This window comes from Sesamum indicum, unplaced genomic scaffold (genome assembly GCF_000512975.1).
Source record: "Sesamum indicum cultivar Zhongzhi No. 13 unplaced genomic scaffold, S_indicum_v1.0 scaffold00197, whole genome shotgun sequence".
NCBI classification, from domain to species: domain Eukaryota; kingdom Viridiplantae; phylum Streptophyta; class Magnoliopsida; order Lamiales; family Pedaliaceae; genus Sesamum; species Sesamum indicum.
In genome coordinates this window covers 127,041-147,400 of record NW_011628092.1, presented here as the reverse complement: position 1 = coordinate 147,400, position 20,360 = coordinate 127,041, and the positions used below count along the sequence as shown (strand labels likewise).

The 20,360-nt window shown below is 26.5% G+C and overlaps 1 protein-coding gene across 2 annotated transcripts; it reads right to left on the bottom strand.

Annotated features, from left to right (window-relative positions):
* Positions 1 to 11,174: 11,174 nt before the first annotated feature.
* Positions 11,175 to 19,716, bottom strand: LOC105179737 (dnaJ homolog subfamily C GRV2-like). 2 transcript variants are annotated; one of them, XM_011103382.2, is made up of 6 exons: positions 19,489 to 19,716; positions 18,854 to 19,347; positions 17,932 to 18,155; positions 17,440 to 17,833; positions 17,020 to 17,076; positions 11,175 to 12,459 (listed from the first exon to the last, which is right to left on the bottom strand). In XM_011103382.2, the coding sequence occupies exons 1-3, from the start codon at positions 19,684 to 19,686 to the stop codon at positions 18,152 to 18,154; spliced, it is 696 nt and encodes a 231-aa protein (XP_011101684.1). In that variant the 5' UTR covers positions 19,687 to 19,716; the 3' UTR covers positions 11,175 to 12,459; positions 17,020 to 17,076; positions 17,440 to 17,833; positions 17,932 to 18,151. The 2 variants fall into 2 exon arrangements, with proteins under 2 accessions (XP_011101684.1, XP_020547085.1); XM_020691426.1 differs by having other exon boundaries at positions 11,176 to 12,419.
* Between the last annotated feature and the right edge of the window lie 644 nt (positions 19,717 to 20,360).

Here is a 20,360-nt window from a genome sequence, read left to right as displayed (position 1 = left end):
GTTGCATGTGTGTGGTCCAACCAACAACTCCTGCCACTGAACCGTCCGCTACTATTGTTGCTAACATAATGCGAACCTTTTCAGTTTTGAGTCAGTTTGAAAGTGCGAGAACTGAGATGCTCGTATTTTCAGGATTAGTTGATGACATTGTTCATTGCACTTTATATTTCTTTCTTTTTCTTTCGTTTTTATCTTCCATCTTTCTTTTAAATTCTTCTAATAAAGTTCATCACATAATTTTCTTTCAGTTACATTTGCTACACTTGGTGAGAAGACCATGGTGATGTTCCCGGAAGTGCTTTAGTATTGGTGTTCCGTGGTGCAGGTGACTATATATGCTATCATATCTTTTTTATCATTTGTCACCTGTTGTGTTGCTGGGTTCTCATTTTTTTGGATTTTTGACTAATTGGAGTGTATTTCTTCATTGTTTTTGCTACTCTGATTTAATTTTTGTAGTAATAATAGCCTTTGTGTTCTACCACCTTGCATATTTGCTTCTTTGTTGTTGAAACTCTCTTGTTCTCCATTTTCAACTTTTTTGTTCACAGCATATATAGTCAAGTAACATATTGTAGAACTCCTGTAAAGTTAATCTACTCCTGTGGTAGAGATTGTGTTCTCGCTTGAGTGTTTGGACCCACGTTGAAGTAACTTCCTCCTCGTTTATACAACTCTTTGACAGCATAAGAATTGGAGGGTGATGAATACAGTTGTTGAACAAAACCTTCCAGCCAAAAAGGTGAGAATAGATATATCCTCATACACTCTCATTTATTATTTAAACGGGTATATAATTGAAATAATACATAAGTGATGTTCACACTTTTATTATAGTATAATATAATAATATATATAATTGTAAATAAAAAGAATATTAAGTTATTGCATATATTATAAATTTGTGAATAATTTGCTATTATATTTCTTCATTTATGAGTGCCATTTAAATAATTTTATAATTAATTTTTAGTTTTTAATTTATTTGCATAGGATAATGGAGATAGTATTTGTCATTTTTTATATTTCTTCTTTTTTGTGATGACAATTATATCTCTTATAATAATATATTGTTAAATTATGTATACTAACTTTGTAATTAGTTAATTTATGTAAAATCAAGTAAGTAGTTGAATTATAACTTTGATGTTATATGATAATTGGATTCCAACGGAAATGGTTTATATGCAAATTATATTGCATAATAATATGGTTTATATGCAAATTATATTGCATAATAATAATTATTTATGATTTATTATATATTAAAAATTATTTGTGGTGAGAAAGTCACCATTATTTTATTTATTTTATATTTTTTTTACTTATTAATTAAATTTTTAATTTTATTTATCGTGTTGTGGGAAAAAATATTTTAAAATTGATGGAACGAAATGGAGTGCTACAACTTAAAATTTTAATTGATTATTTAATTTAGAGATCAATTAAGAATTTAATGATTTAGAGATTATTTAATTTAGAGATCAATTAAGAATTTAATGATTTAGAAATTACATATTGCTAGAAAAACTATTAATTAGACCAAATATTTTATGCAGTATAATGTTAAGTAGTGAAACATCAATTATCTATAGGTTTGTTACACACACACATATATATAATTATATTTGTTGTCATTATTTATGGTTTAATGATTTTGAATTTGAATGTTTATAAATTTTTACAAATTTGGTTTGAAATTTGACCAAATTCATAAGAATTTGTAAACGTTAAATGATCAAGAATCACATCAATGGCTAAATAAGTCAAAATTAATTTTATATGTAAAATTTGGAACCACGTGACCAAGGCACTTATTTGTATTTTTTGAATTTTAAAGTAATTATTTTTAAAGAAATTATCTATAAGCGTATTATATTATACAATTATATTTTTTTTATATTATATATAATTTACTATAGAAAAAAATATTTATTTGCGTACTTAGAATAAGAAAATTGAATCAATTGTACATAAATTGTTTATAATTATATTAGTATTTTGTGATTTATTATATATTACTAATAATATTTTTATATTATTAATTATTATATATAGGGTAAATTATATTTACGGTTTTTTTTTTGTTTTATTCTATGTGTATCAATGTTATAGGGCAAATTACATGTTTTTGGTTCTTACTTTTAAAAAATCTATATGCGTTATATAATTATATTTATCATATCATTTATGAATTATCTTTATTCCATATTATTAGATAGATATTTATTCTCTTTATTAGGCAATGAAAAAAGAAGAAAATTGATTTAATGTACAAAATAAGTAAATAGTTCATATGGTTATTATATTTGTAATTATAATTGAATTTATTGTATTTATAGTTCTCATGTAGGGTTAGGAGTTAACATATAAAATGATGGTTTTATAACTGATATTACGTCATTTAATTAATATTTTTAATTAATTATTTTGGAGATATGTCATATATATATATAGGATGATTTTAATATCATTATATATTTATTTTTATAAGTGTAAAATTTTTTATCAATATTTTTGGATCAATTCCTAACGAAAAAGGGTTAAGCCTAAAACAATGAAAGTTTCAGTGTGTGTAACTTAGAACTTTTTGGAGGAAAATGTAATTTTGTATAAGTTAATCCTAAATTTATTCATTAATTATGTCAAGTTAGTTGCTTATTTTGTTAATAAAGTTTTAATGACAATTTAGTTATTTCTTTAATTAATTTGTTAATCCATAATAATAACTAGTTAATTTTTATGGACTAGTCGTTATGTACATACTAAACATTAACATTATTTGTATAAATTTTTATAGATTTGGTTTGAAATTTGACCAATCCGTAAGAGTTTGTAAGCATTAGAGATAAAAAATGATATTAGATAAAACACAGTAGCTTGTGAAAAATATATAATAAAAAAAGTCAAAAATAATTTTATATGTAAATATTTGGACCACGTGATCATGACATTTATTTTTACTTCTTGTACTCTAAAAAAATAGGATTTTTAAAAAAATTATTTACATGCATATTATATTAAAGGCTAAAATAATGAAAGTTATTCCTTTTTTTTTTTGCCCTTTCTGTACTAAAAAAAAGTAATTAGTTAGACTAAAAATAATTTATGTATATTATATAGTTATATATATTATTTATGAATTACTACTATAATCATATTCTTCATATTATTATATATTTATTCGCTTTATTAGGGGATAAAAAAAGATGAAGATCGAATTAAATAAATCGTCTATGTGGTCATACTTAATAATTTACAAGTTAGTTGTTCCTTGTTTTGCCATTTTCCTTTTAATTGATTTTGTTAATTTATTATGTGGGTAGTTATTTTTTTGCACTAGTTGTTGTGGTATTTCTGCGTGTATATAATAAATAAATTTTATGATTTTTAAAAGTAATAATTTGTTAGGTAGTGATTTTAATAATTAAATGATATGTTTTGTGTTAATTTTTAATAGAAAAAAACTTAGATGGATAAATCAGTTTTCTAATTTTATATGTAAGCTAATATTATTACTTTAAATTTTGATTTTGAATAACATAAAAATTAAAAAAAGAACTAATTTATTTATATTAAAATAAAACATCAATTATTGATCATAATATATGGTCAGTGTTTATTATTAATGTATATAACCAAACGTTACTAACATATCCTTGCTTTGGATATTTTGCAATACACTTAGTAAATAGAAATTAATTTTTAATTTATGTGAAGATAAAATTCTTATTTCATTTATTAGAATTTGTGGTAAATATTTATTAAAATTACAAGTTCTCTAATTTTTTATTTCTTAATTGTCAAAGTTCATTAAAATATTTTCAATAATAATTTAATTCAAGTAAAAGTTTTATCTCAAATTCTATTTAAAAGTTTATTTATTCATATTAAAATAAATAATTTGAAAATAGAAGAGAGAATATTCCATGTTTTTCAGTTTTTTTATTAAATTATGGGCAAAAAGAATATTTATCTGGTTACGCAGTGGTCTTAAAAATTAAACTTTATGAAACATAATTTTACTTATATATTATTAAGTTTTGAAATTACACTAATATATTCTGTCAAAAATTTTCATTTATATTTTATCTTTTTCGATATGATTTTACCTTTTTCGATATGATTTCGACGTAAAATGTTGACCGTAGCAAATAAAAATTGTATAAATTTTGAATTTCGTCAGTCATTGAATATTTTTATGTATATTTTTGTACTTAGAATGAATATAGGTTATGTATATAGAATGAAGTTAATATTATCATATGTTCTTTTTATAAGTACAAACATATTACATATAAATGTGATTGAGGGGGTAAATAAATTTGTGTAATTTTTTTGCTATCGTCAATATTTTTCGTCCAATCCTTAACAAAGAGGGTCAGATTAGAATTTTTTTTTTTTTGAAATAATGTGTAATTCCCATTTTTAAAAGCGATATAAGTATAATGAACCTTAGATTAAGCATTTCTCAATTATCTAATCATATTTAAGTACAAACATATTACATATAAATGTGATTGAGGGGGTAAATTTGTGTAATTTTTTTGCTATCGTCAATATTTTTCGTCCAATCCTTAACAAAGAGGGTCAGATTAGAATTTTTTTTTTTTTGAAATAATGTGTAATTCCCATTTTTAAAAGCGATATAAGTATAATGAACCTTAGATTAAGCATTTCTCAATTATCTTCTTTAATCATATTATATTATATTATTTCATATGTTGAGATGGATAAGTTATTTGGTCCTTATTTTGTATTATATTTAGATTTAATGGTGACTTATTGTTTTCATGAGTAGATTTGAATGTATTCTAATTATTCATAATTTCTTTAATATTATGCTTATATATTCCTATTTATATTGTAGCTATTACTTAATTTTATTAAATTTATAATTGTAATCATATTATTAATCCAACGATGAGATTGTATACCTTTAGTTTTCCTTTTCTTTTTTCACTTTATGTACTCTAAAAAATAAAATTAATTATTTAGAATTAAGAATAATTTATGTACAAAATTAAATTTTAAATTAAATAATAATAAGACTTTTAAAGAATCTACATGCATTTTATAATTATATTTATTGTATTATTTATGAATTATCATTATAATCATTTCATATTATTAGATATATATTTATTCACTTTATTAGGCAATAAAAAAAAAGAAAATTGAATTTATTGTACAAAAAAGTAAATAGTCCATGTTTTAGTATATCTGTAATTATATATCATTTTTGTGTTTATATATTTTCATGTATATTTATAATTTTCATGTAAATTTAGGAGTCCGGACATGAAATGCTGACCTTAGAAGTGGTCTTAAAAATTAGAATTATATCAATCAATTGATATTTTTAGTCATATATAAATAGAATGAGGTTTATATTATATATTTTTATAGTTCAAAAATAAAGTTCAAAAAACCCCTTCTGTATAAAATTGGGCGACACGGTTTAGACTGCGATTTTTCTATGAAAATACCTTTTTTTTTATATTTTTGTCCTTCTCTCACGTGTAATATATATAATTAAAATAATTAAATATTATTTATATAATAATTATTTAATTAAAATATTATACTTTTTAATAATAATAAAATATTTTTTTATATATAATTAGTTAATTATTTATATTATAAAATATTATTTTAATTGAATTAAAATTAATTATATATACAATTTAAAAAAAAGCAGCGGTCGTCGTCCAACGCAATGAGGGCGATGCCGGTTGGCCAGACTTGGGCGGCCGACGACGCCCAAATGGACGGTGGGGGGAGGGAAGGGGAGGGGGGAGGAAAGGTCACCGGGAGGAAGAGAGAGGGGGGGGGGGGTACTTATACAAAATAGTTTCATGATGTATAAAAGATGTGTATATTTTATTTATGCACATATATATAATATATAAATTTAATATTCTATAAACTGAAATAATGATATAAATGATATGTTTTGTGTTAATTTTTAATAGAAAAAAACTTAGATGGATAAATCAGTTTTCTAATTTTATATGTAAGCTAATATTATTACTTTAAATTTTGATTTTGAATAACATAAAAATTAAAAAAAGAACTAATTTATTTATATTAAAATAAAACATCAATTATTGATCATAATATATGGTCAGTGTTTATTATTAATGTATATAACCAAACGTTACTAACATATCCTTGCTTTGGATATTTTGCAATACACTTAGTAAATAGAAATTAATTTTTAATTTATGTGAAGATAAAATTCTTATTTCATTTATTAGAATTTGTGGTAAATATTTATTAAAATTACAAGTTCTCTAATTTTTTATTTCTTAATTGTCAAAGTTCATTAAAATATTTTCAATAATAATTTAATTCAAGTAAAAGTTTTATCTCAAATTCTATTTAAAAGTTTATTTATTCATATTAAAATAAATAATTTGAAAATAGAAGAGAGAATATTCCATGTTTTTCAGTTTTTTTATTAAATTATGGGCAAAAAGAATATTTATCTGGTTACGCAGTGGTCTTAAAAATTAAACTTTATGAAACATAATTTTACTTATATATTATTAAGTTTTGAAATTACACTAATATATTCTGTCAAAAATTTTCATTTATATTTTATCTTTTTCGATATGATTTTACCTTTTTCGATATGATTTCGACGTAAAATGTTGACCGTAGCAAATAAAAATTGTATAAATTTTGAATTTCGTCAGTCATTGAATATTTTTATGTATATTTTTGTACTTAGAATGAATATAGGTTATGTATATAGAATGAAGTTAATATTATCATATGTTCTTTTTATAAGTACAAACATATTACATATAAATGTGATTGAGGGGGTAAATTTGTGTAATTTTTTTGCTATCGTCAATATTTTTCGTCCAATCCTTAACAAAGAGGGTCAGATTAGAATTTTTTTTTTTTTGAAATAATGTGTAATTCCCATTTTTAAAAGCGATATAAGTATAATGAACCTTAGATTAAGCATTTCTCAATTATCTTCTTTAATCATATTATATTATATTATTTCATATGTTGAGATGGATAAGTTATTTGGTCCTTATTTTGTATTATATTTAGATTTAATGGTGACTTATTGTTTTCATGAGTAGATTTGAATGTATTCTAATTATTCATAATTTCTTTAATATTATGCTTATATATTCCTATTTATATTGTAGCTATTACTTAATTTTATTAAATTTATAATTGTAATCATATTATTAATCCAACGATGAGATTGTATACCTTTAGTTTTCCTTTTCTTTTTTCACTTTATGTACTCTAAAAAATAAAATTAATTATTTAGAATTAAGAATAATTTATGTACAAAATTAAATTTTAAATTAAATAATAATAAGACTTTTAAAGAATCTACATGCATTTTATAATTATATTTATTGTATTATTTATGAATTATCATTATAATCATTTCATATTATTAGATATATATTTATTCACTTTATTAGGCAATAAAAAAAAAGAAAATTGAATTTATTGTACAAAAAAGTAAATAGTCCATGTTTTAGTATATCTGTAATTATATATCATTTTTGTGTTTATATATTTTCATGTATATTTATAATTTTCATGTAAATTTAGGAGTCCGGACATGAAATGCTGACCTTAGAAGTGGTCTTAAAAATTAGAATTATATCAATCAATTGATATTTTTAGTCATATATAAATAGAATGAGGTTTATATTATATATTTTTATAGTTCAAAAATAAAGTTCAAAAAACCCCTTCTGTATAAAATTGGGCGACACGGTTTAGACTGCGATTTTTCTATGAAAATACCTTTTTTTTTATATTTTTGTCCTTCTCTCACGTGTAATATATATAATTAAAATAATTAAATATTATTTATATAATAATTATTTAATTAAAATATTATACTTTTTAATAATAATAAAATATTTTTTTATATATAATTAGTTAATTATTTATATTATAAAATATTATTTTAATTGAATTAAAATTAATTATATATACAATTTAAAAAAAAGCAGCGGTCGTCGTCCAACGCAATGAGGGCGATGCCGGTTGGCCAGACTTGGGCGGCCGACGACGCCCAAATGGACGGTGGGGGGAGGGAAGGGGAGGGGGGAGGAAAGGTCACCGGGAGGAAGAGAGAGGGGGGAGGGGGGGTTTTGGAGGCGAGAGGGGTGGGAACAAGGTGTTGGGAGAGTTATAATTGTTATTTTGATTTTTTTTGATAAATTTTAAATTTATATGTTATAAACATATTTTAATAATTATAAATTATATATTAATAAGCCTAGTTTGATTGGTTGACTAGAAGGGGTGTTTTCATCATTGTTTCTAAAAAAATAGACTCAACCAGACCAGGGGACGGTGTGATTATTTATTTGCAACATCGGGGTGATTTTTTATATTGAAAATTTTATAGGAGGATTTTTGATATTACATCACATCATTGTTTCTAAAAAAATAGACTCAAATTGACCAGGGGACGGTGTGATTATTTATTTGCAACATCGGTTTTTTATATAATAATTATAAATTATATATTAATAAGCCTAGTTTGATTGGTTGACTAGAAGGGGTGTTTTCATCATTGTTTCTAAAAAAATAGACTCAAATTGACCAGGGGACGGTGTGATTATTTATTTGCAACATCGGGGTGATTTTTTATATTGAAAATTTTATAGGAGGATTTTTGATATTTTGTTACATCACAGGGGTCAAAATGATTTAACCTTATATTTTTATTGTTATAAGTGTAAAATTAAAATTTTATCAATATTTTTTGGACAATTCCTAATGGATTAAGTGTGGAAGTTTGAATGGTGTGTGTAATTTTAGAACTTTTTGGAAGAAAGTATAATTTCTCATTTTTAAGTTAATGTTGCTTATTATTATGTGGTTAATTTATTATATCTTTAGTGGCTAGCTTCCTCATCAGTAAGGATATGCTTCGCCCACGGTCTAAGATACCGAATATCAATCGGCGATTGTCGTCTAGTATCTCCTTAGAGGTTCCGATAGTATGAGACAAACTCATCAGCAATCTCCCATTGTTCCGTATGCGTGGTACTATTCTCATCATTTATCTGCAAGATTCTCCTCATCACTCGTCTCTGAGCAATCTTACGAAAGAAAATCCGGGAGCATTGATCTCCGTCCTTCATCCATTGCATCTTAGCTCTCTGCTGCAACATAAATATAAAGAGCTTATTCTGTTTGTCAGAGCTCACCAATTGTTGTGCCTCCTCTTGAAATCCCTTGTCTAACGGGACATTCAACGTCAAATCCCATTATTCCTTCTTTGCAGCCGGAATACCGGTTTAAGGGCTTTCAATTTACGTGTCACCGCATACATAGGCACACCGACAACCTCATGGTACCAAATATTCTACACGTTGGGGGTAAAATCAGGTAATATGGTAAGGTAATTATCAAATCGAAACATACCTCCGTTATATTACTGTGTATCGCCATATAAATCAAGCGGCGAGTGGTCAGACGTCCGTGGTGTGAGGCTATGATAGGATGAGAAAAGGAACCTGCCGTGTACGTGTGTAATTTTAGAATATTTTTTTTAAAATAAAAGTGTAATTCCCAAGCGATTTAACCCTAGAGTAATCATTTTTCAATTCTCTTCCATTAATCGTAACATATTATATTATTTAAAATTTCCTTATTTTGTCATTATATTTAGATTTAATGGTCACTTATATATTTTTATGAGTAGATCTCTTCTGAATGTGGTCTAATTATTTTTAATTTTTTTAATATTATGCTTATATATTTTTATTTATATTGTAGGTATTAATTAATTTTGTCAATTTAATTATTTTATTAATTAGTTATTATTGCATGTTTTTCTTATGTGCACATAACAAATAATATTTATAGTTCAACAAACAATTAAAATCATGGTTCTTTATCTTTTTATTAATATTGTTCTTTACTAATTATTTTTTAATATTTACTAAAATTGCCTCTTATCAAATATGAAAAATCAGAGAAATTGAAATTTTATATTTATTATTTCTCATAGCTCCTCCTACTATGATAAAATCATGGATATTATACTTCTGAATTTACCCCAATATTAATAGTATTCTGAATGGGCGTTTATGTAAGTCAATATTATTATTTTATTTCTTGTATAAATGTCTTGCACTCAAAAATAATATTTTGTTTGAATAACTGCTAAAATTAAATATTATCTTCATAAACTAAAAAATATAATAAACATGTTATATGTATATTATCTTTTTCACACTGTTAATATTAAATTTATAAGTAGATGATTATAAAATACATAACTATATCCACAAATATGAAATTTAAAATAATGCTTAGTTAATTACTAAACAAAAAATATAGCTTATGAAATTCTTTTGAAAACAAAATATATCAAATGATTATTCAGGACTTTCATCGAGGTATTGATGAATATTATATGAATTTATTTCAAAATTGATGGTATAGCCAAATTTGGGAGATTTTTCAAATATTTAGAAAAAAAAAAAAGTATAACAAAACCCAACGATGGGGTTGCATACCTAACTTAATTTTTTTTTTTCACTTTATATACTCTAAAATATAAAATTAATTATTTAGAATTAAGAATAATTTATGTACAAAATTAAACTTAAAATTAAATGATAATATCATTTTTGAAAAATCTGATAATATGAGTTTTGAAAAATCTACATGCATTTTATAAATTATATTCGTTGTATTATTTATGAATTATCATTATAATCATTTCATATTATTACATATATATTTATTCGCTTTATTAGGCAATAAAAAAAAATTGAATTTATTGTACAAAAAAATAAATAGTACATGTTTTAGTATATCTGTAAATATATATCTTATTTGTGTTTCTATATTTTTATGTATATTTATAATTATCATGTAAATTAGAAGTTTGGACATAAAATGCTGATTTTAGAACTGATTACAAATAATAATTTTTGAAATATAATAAATTATAAATAATGAGAATAAATATAATTATATAATATAATATAAGTATAAACTGTTATAATCCTCTTATCATAAAACATCTAAATCGAAATCCAACTAATAATTTGAACATAAATTAATTAAATTACTACATATAAGTAATAATCTAGTATAATATGAAAAAAGGTATAATTGTTAAAAAAAAAAAGTAACATGAAATATGATAAATTATTCTATTATAATGTTTCTCAACTCTATGTAAATAAATTAATTACAAAATTACTTACCGTGAATATTTGTAATGAGAGCATTTTCCGGGACGAGTTTAAAAACTTGGGCAATTTTGTCATCAACTTCCGAGTTCAATGCAATGGAATATTGCCAATGAATAACCCCGTAGAAGCTCGATTCGCAAACGAAGGAGTTGTAGTTTTCTTGCAAATATCCAGTGTGACATCACCGAAGACATCAGCAGAGTCAGCAGTTACATTAATGGTGACATCAGTGGTGACATCACCAAGTTTAGGGCTTTTATGTCTTGGGACACCTCATCAGCCATCCCATCTTCCACCTCCACACATTTTTCCACGTCAGCATCTCGTACAGCCACTCCTTCCACATCAGCAACCGTCGTCGGCCGTTGAAGTACCACCCCCAGGTCAGTTTTCCGACCTACAGCCGGCATCGTTCCGTTCACAGTAGTTTTCCGTCGAAAAAAACACAGATTTTGCACCCATAATCTGTTTGCCTGATTCTTGCGTTAATCTCCTTGTTGCCGGCCGAAAAACTCGCCGGACAGCCTGTCGCAATCCTTTGACGCGAGGTGGTTCGTCTTCAGGCCGCAGCAGCGTGGTTCGCCGGCGAGACGTTTCGACTCCTGTTCGTTCCTCCCACCTTCGTTTCAGTTCCATGAGTGATTTCTTGGAGTCCTCATCTCCATCATCAACTACGGCATTAGCTAGGCGAAGAAACTCTGCCATGGGGAAGGTTTTCTCTGCGCATCCGTCATTAAAGGAGCTCAAAGAGTCGTTGGAAAACCCTAATTTTTTTTTTTGGCGCATTGTATTCTCATCAAACGTGGCAATGGGTAGTCTCCCCTACCATCAGCGATCCGATCATCATCGTTAGCCATGGCCAAAACTGCCGGTGTCGTTTCATCTTCCTCAAGCGACTTTTCTTCTTCTGCGGCAGCGCGAAACCCTAATTTTGGGGAAGACGAACCAGCATGAAAATCAACGTTATTTCCGGCCCAAAAACCGCCCTTACCTTCCCCAAGCCCATGTGAGTGTGAAAGAGGCAATAACTCGCCGGTTTCCGCCATTGAACAGCCACCCATCACTTCGTCTTCCTCGGCGCAAAAATGCGATTTGTCTTCAATAACCTCCATGGCGTCTTCCACACCGTCAACGTTCGCCCCATCTCCGGTGTCAGTTTCCTCGTCGCCGGCCGGCGGGAGTGGAGTTAATGCAAGAGAAGTGCTAGTGTGTGAATTTTTTGGTGTGCTAGCGTGTGAGACTCCTAATTTTACATGAAAATTATAAATATTCATGAAAATATATAAACACAAATATGATATATAATTACAGATATACTAAAACATGGACTATTTACTTTTTTGTACAATAAATTCAATTTTTTTCTTTTTTTTATTGCCTAATAAAGCGAATAAATATATATCTAATAATATGAAATGATTATAATGGTAATTCATAAATAAACAACAAATATAATTATAAAATGCATATAGATTCTTTAAAAGTTCTATTATTATTTAATTTTAAGTTTAATTTTGTACATAAATTATTCTTAATTCTAAATAATTAATTTTATGTTTTAGAGTACATAAAGTGAAAAAAGAAAAGGAAAACTAAAGGTATGCAATCCCATCATTGGATTAATAATATGATTATAATTATAAATTTAACAAAATTAAGTAATAGCTACAATATAAATAGGAATATATAAGCATAATATTAAAGAAATTATGAATAATTAGAATACATTCAAATCTACTCATGAAAACAATAAGTCACCATTAAATCTAAATATAATGCAAAATAAGGACCAAATAACTTATCCACCTCAACATATCAAATAATATAATATAATATGATTAAAGAAGATAATTGAGAAATGGTTAATCTAAGGTTCATTATACTTATATCGCTTTTAAAAATGGGAATTACACTTTTTTTCAAAAAAAAAAAAATTCTAATCTGACCCTCTATGTTAAGGATTGGACGAAAAGTATTGACGATAGCAAAAAAGTTACACAAATTTTACCCCCTCAATCACATTTATATGTAATATGTTTGTGCTTATCATATATTAACTTCATTTTATATACATAACATATATTCATCCTAAGTACAAAAATATACATAAAAATATTTAATGACTGACGAAATTCAAAGTTTATATAATTTTTATTTGCCAAGGTCAACATTTTACGTCGAAATTATATCAAAAAAGGTAAAATCATATCGAAAGAGGTAAAATATAAATGAAAAATTTTGACAGAACATATAAGTATAATTTCAAAACTTAATAATATACAAGTAAAATTATGTTTCATAAAGTTTAATTTTCAAGACCACTACCTAACCAGATAAATATTCTTTTTGCCCATAATTTAATAAAAAATTGAAAAACATGGAATATTCTCTCTCCTATTTTCAAATTATTTATTTTAATATGAAATAAATAAACTTTTAAATAGAATTTGAGATAAAACTTTTACTTGAATTAGATTATTATTGAAAATATATTAATGAACTTTGACAATTAAGAAATAAAAAGTTAGAGAACTTGTAATTTTAATAAATATTTGCCACAAATTGTAATAAATGAAATAAGAATTTAAATAAATTAAAAATTAATTTCTATTTACTAAGTGTATTGCAAAACATCCAAAGCAAGGATATGTTAGTAATATTACTCTGAACATATATTATAATTTTTCAATAAATTGAAGTTTTATTTTAATGTAAATAAATTAGTTTTTTTTTAATTTTTTATGTTATTCAAAATCAAAATTGAAAGTAATAATATTAGCTTACATATAAAATTAAAAAACTGACTTATCCATCTAAGTTTTTTTCTATTAAAAATTAACACAAAAGATATCATTTAATTATTAAAACCACTACCTAACAAATTATTACTTTAAAAATTATAAAATTTATTTATTATATATACGTAGAAATACCACAACAACTAGTGCAAAAAAATAAATACCCACATAATAAATTAACAAAATCAATTAAAAGGAACATGACAAAACAAGGAACAACTAACTTTGAAATTATTAAGTATGACCATATAGACGATTTATTTAATTCGATCTTCATCTTTTTTTATCCCCTAATAAAGCGAAAAAATATATAATAATATGAAGAATATGATTATAATTACTATTCATAAACAATATATTTATAACTATATAATATGTATGTAGACAATTTTAGTACATAAATTATTCTTAGTCTAATTAATTACTTTTTTTAGTACAGAAAGTGCACAAAAAAAAAAAAAGAAAAAAGTTATTTTGTTGTTTTATTATTTTAGCCTTTAATATAATATGCATGTAAATAATTTTTTTAAAAATCCTATTTTTTTAGAGTACAAGAAGTGAAAATAAATGTCATGGTCACGTGGTCCAAATATTTACATATAAAATTATTTTTGACTTTTTTTATTATATATTTTCCACAAGCTACTGTGTTTTATCTAATATAATTTTTGATCTCTAATGTTTACAAATTCTTACGGATTTGATCAAATTTCAAACCAAATCTATAAAAATTTATACACAATAGTGTTAATGTTTATTATGTACATGACGATTAGTCCATAAAAATTATTTAGTTATTATTATGGATTAACAAATTAATGAAAGAAATAACTAAGTTGCCATTAAAAACTTTATTAAAAAAATAAGCAACTAACTTGACATAATTAATGAATAAATTTAGGATTAACTTAAAAATAAAAAATTACATTTTCCTCCAAAAAGTTCTAAGTTACACACGCTGAAACTTTCATTGTTTTAGGCTTAACCCTTTTTCGTTAGGAATTGATCCAAAAATATTGATAAAAAATATTACACTTATAAAAATAAATATATAATGATATTAACATCATCTTATATATATATATATGACATGTCCCCAAAACAATTAATTAAATGACGTAATATCAGTTATAAGGCCATCATTTTATATCCTAACTCCTAACCCTACATGAGAACTATAAATACAATAAATTCAATTATAATTACAAATATAATAACCATATGGACTATTTATTTATTTTGTACATTAAATCAATTTTCTTCTTTTTTTATTGCCTAATAAAGCAAATAAATATCTATCTAATAATATGAAATAAAGATAATTCATAAATGATATGACAAATATAATTATATAAGGCATACAGATTTTTTAAAAGTAAGAATCAAAAACATGTAATTTGTCCTATAGCATTGATACACAGAGAATAAAACAAAAAAAAAACCATTGTCCTAGAATCAGAAACATGTAATTTGTCCTATAACATTGGTACACAGAAAATAAAAAAAAAAAAACCATAAATATAATTTACCCTATATGTAACAATATAATAATATAAAAATATTATTAGTAGTATATAATAAATCACAAAATACTAATATAATTTTAAACAATTTATGTACAATTAATTCAATTTTCTTATTCTAAGTACGCAAATAAATATGTTTTTGTTTCTATAGTAAATTATATATAATATAAAAAAATATAATTGTATAATATAATACGAATGTAGACAATTTCTTTAAAAATAATTACTTTAACATTCAAAAAATACAAATAAGTGCCTTGGTCACGTGGTTCCAAATATTTACATATAAAATTAATTTTGACTTTGCCTTGGTCACGTGGTTCCAAATATTTACATATAAAATTAATTTTGACTTATTTAGCCATTGATGTGATTTTTTATCTTTTAACTTTTACAAATTCTTACGAATTTGGTCAAATTTCAAACCAAATTTGTAAAAATTTATAAACATTCAAATTCAACATTCAAAAAATACAAATAAGTGCCTTGGTCACGTGGTTCCAAATATTTACATATAAAATTAATTTTGACTTATTTAGCCATTGATGTGATTTTTTATCTTTTAACTTTTACAAATTCTTACGAATTTGGTCAAATTTCAAACCAAATTTGTAAAAATTTATAAACATTCAAATTCAAAATCATTAAACCATAAATAATGACAACAAATATAATTATATATATGTGTGTGTGTGTGTGTAACAAGCCTAATTGATGTCTTACTACTTAACATATATATCGCATTAAAATATTTGGTCTACTTAATAATTTTTCTAGCAATATGTAATTTCTAAATCATTAAATTCTTAATTGATCTCTAAATTAAATAATCAATTAAAATTTTAAGTTATAGCACTCCAATTCGTTCCATCAATTTTAAAATATTTTTTTTCCACAACACGACAAATAAAATAAGAAATTTAATTAATAAGTCAAAAAAATATAAAATAAATAAAATAATGGTGACTTTCTCAGTACAAATAATTTTTAATATATAATAAATCATAAATAATTATTATTATGCAATATAATTTGCATATAAACCATTTCCGTTGGAATCCAATCATCATATAACATCAAAGTTAGAATTCAACTACTAACTTGATTTTACATAAATTAACTAATTACAAAGTTAGTATACACAATTTAACAATATATTATTATAAGAGATAATTGTCATCACAAAAAAGAAGAAATATAAAAAATGACAAATATTATCTCCATTATCTTATGCAAATAAATTAAATACTAAAAGTTAATTATAAAATTATTTAATGGCACTCATAAATGAAGAAATATAATAGCAAATTATTTACAAATTTATAATATACGCAATAACTTAGTATTCTTTTTATTTACAGTTATATATATTATTATATTATACAATTAATAAAAGTGTGAACACCACTTATGTATTATTTCAATTATATACCCGTTTAAATAATAAATGAGAGTGTATGAGGATAGATCAATTCTCACCTTTTTGGCTGGAAGGTTTTGTTCAACAACTGTATTCATCACCCTCCAATTCTTATGCTGTCAAAGAGTTGTATAAACGAGGAGGAAATTATTTCAACGTGGGTCCAAGCACTCAAGCAAGAACACAATCTCTACCACAGGAGCAAATTAACTTTACAAGAGTTCTACAATATGTTACTTGACTATATATGCTGTGAACAAAAAAGTTGAAAATGAAGAACAAGAGAGTTTCAGCAGCAAAAAAGCAAATATGCAAGGTGGTAGAACACAAAGGCTATTATTACTACAAAAATTAAATCAGAGTAGCAAAAACAATGAAGAAATACGCTTCAATTAGTCAAAAATCCAAAAAAATGAGAACCCAGCAACACAACATTGGGTGCCAAATGATAAAAAAGATATGATAGCATATATAGTCACCTGCACCACGGAACACCAATACTAAAGGACTTCTGGGAACATCACCATGGTCTTCTCACCAAGTGTAGCAAATGTAACTGAAAGAAAATTATGTGATGAACTTCATTAGAAGAGTTTAAAAGAAAGATGGAACACAAAAAAGAAAGAAAAAGAAAGAAATATAAAGTGCAATGAACAATGTCATCAACTAATCCTGAAAATACGAGCATCTCAGTTCTCGCACTTTCAAACTGACTCAAAACTTTGCATTATGTTAGCAACAATATTAGCGGACGGTTCAGTGGCAGGAGTTGTTGGTTGGACCACACACATGCAACAGGAAAGGAGGGTTGCAAGAAGAGGTATTCCACCATCTCTCTCAAGCTCTTCACCATTCAATGATGAAGACTCGCACCTGAAAGTTAAATGGAAATAGCATAAGCAAAAGTACATTTAAAAAGTACTTATCTAAAGAAGAATGATATGGAAATTAAAGGCAGATGATGAATTTACGTCAACCAAACGAGCTCCCAGGATGAAACTAGAAGATGTGCTCGATCAGAGGAAAGAAAATTGTTATCATCCTTGTCCACTGTAATGGCACTTAAGAGCATAGGATATCCAGCATATTTGAATGGCATCAATACATTCCCATATCGCCTATATAGAATACACTGGCCCTTTAAGAGAAGCAACAACCTCCAAGTCTGGGGACCTTGCAATCCTTCCATGCTCACCTAAGGGAGAGGAATCAGAAAGCAGTAGATCACTAAAAAGAAAATATGAAACATGGAACTCAAATATGAAGAAATACAACCAATTAAAGAGGATTGCATTCCGGCCAAAGACATGCCTCATAAAAACCCTCATATGTAGGGTTCAACTTAGGAATTTTGTCCAACTTTGCTGATCATATTCCAAGAAGTTTACTGATTGCAGAATGAAATATTAGATGCAGGCAACAAAACCAAAGGGAAACATATGTAAGTAGTCCAAACCTCATAGGAAAGCCCTATGATTTACATTTTCACTCTTCCGCAAAAGCCACTTAAATTTATATATTTAAATTTATTTCTTGGTCCACACCTTAAATTGAGGTAGTATCATATCTAAGAATTAAATATATATATATAGCCCCGTGTCCTTCCTAGTTCCAAGATATATTTAAAACCCATATTGATATCCATATATACGTGTAAAAAAGCATTTGGCTCATCTTGACAGCATAAATACCTTTAGAGCACTTTCTACCAGTCAAATAAACAGCTTAATTGTGAAAACGGCGTCTAAACAAGTCGACTAATTCATTTAAAATAAGATCTGGCAGCTCATAAGATTCTATATGTTCTTTTTTTTTTCTCAAGCTTAATCATATAGTCTCCGTTTTTTATGAGTAACGACAGATCCTCACACAGGATCAAGGAATTTGGCATACCTGCAAGCACTCATAAGCTTTCTCACTGCCAGAAACTTCTCCCTCCCTTCAGGATTTTTGTCTGGATGATACTTCATTGCAAGTTTCCTATACTGTCTCTTGAGCTTTTCCTCATCAATATACTCAATCTGCTCTGATATATTAGGTATCTCCTCAACTGACTCAAAACTTGGTTTCTTAGGGGCATCCTCTCTGGATACTTCATCAATGGAAATCTCTAGTATCTTGCAAGCTTCTTCTTCAGAAAGGTCCATTGGCCTTCGAGTTAACTCTTCTCTCCACATTACTAGCAATGATTGCAAAAACTCAACATGTTCAACAATAGGCCAATTAGGAAATCTAATTTCATCACATAAGTTTCGAAGATAATAACGATGACACCACATTTCATCTTTCAGCTCTGGATATGTCACTGGTGGCATTGGAGCATAGTCATATAAGGAATCACAATGCTGTCCCAATTTCTGAGGGAAATCACCAAGATGCTGAAGAACCTAATAAAATAAAACTGTGCGTTAAATGCAGCACTTATTTGCATTGAGGATGACTCAAGTACCACCATGTTTTAGAATGTAAATACTAAATGCTTGGGGTGAAAGACAAGTAGCATACTCCAGTTGCAGATTCAGGGCTACCTTGTGTGTCCAAATAATCTCAGGAGTGTTAGAATCAGAAACCATTGCTGCGGCAAAAGCAACTGGGCCGCTACGTTCCAGTACGTAAAGCAATGACTTAGGTAAGAGGCCGCCCAAAACACTTCGTTTCACCAAAGGTAGAGAAGAGGAAACTGCAGCTTCCTCACGACCATGAAAAGCTTGATAAACACGAGTCATTGAGAAGAGTTGGGCAATTGAAATAAGATTAGATCAAGGGTAAGCCAGAGCAAAATAAAATGCGCCTGTACTGTATAATCAGATATTGCCGCTACGTTCCAGTACGTAAAGCAATGACTTAGGTAAGAGGCCGCCCAAAACACTTCGTTTCACCAAAGGTAGAGAAGAGGAAACTGCAGCTTCCTCACGACCATGAAAAGCTTGATAAACACGAGTCATTGAGAAGAGTTGGGCAATTGAAATAAGATTAGATCAAGGGTAAGCCAGAGCAAAATAAAATGCGCCTGTACTGTATAATCGGATCATTGCTTTTGGGTTCCTAGTAACTAAATGTTAACAAAAGATGCTTTGGGGTGAAAGACAAGTAGCAAACTCCAGTTGAAGATTCAGGGCTACCTGACGGATCAGATTCTCTGCTCGCATCTTGTGTGTCCAAATCTCAGGAGTGTGAGAAGCAGAAACCATTGCTGCGGCAAAAGCAACTGGGCCGCTACGTTCCAGTACATAAAGCAATGACTCAGGTAAGAGGCCGCCCAAAACACTTCATTTCGCCAAAGGTAGAGAAGAGGAAACTGCAGCTTCCTCACCACCATGAAAAGTTTGATAAACATGAGTCACTGAGAAGAGTTGGGCAATTGAAATAAGATTACATCCAGGGTAAGCCAGAGCAAAAT

Excerpts from the sequence above, each read along its gene's own strand:
- LOC105179737 (XM_011103382.2), bottom strand. The coding sequence starts at position 19,686 with ATGACTCGTGTTTATCAAGCTTTTCATGGTCGTGAGGAAGCTGCAGTT. Across the intron at positions 19,348-19,488 it reads AGATTATTTGGACACACAAG|GTTCTTCAGCATCTTGGTGA; the intron begins GTAGCCCTGAAT and ends TTATTTTATTAG.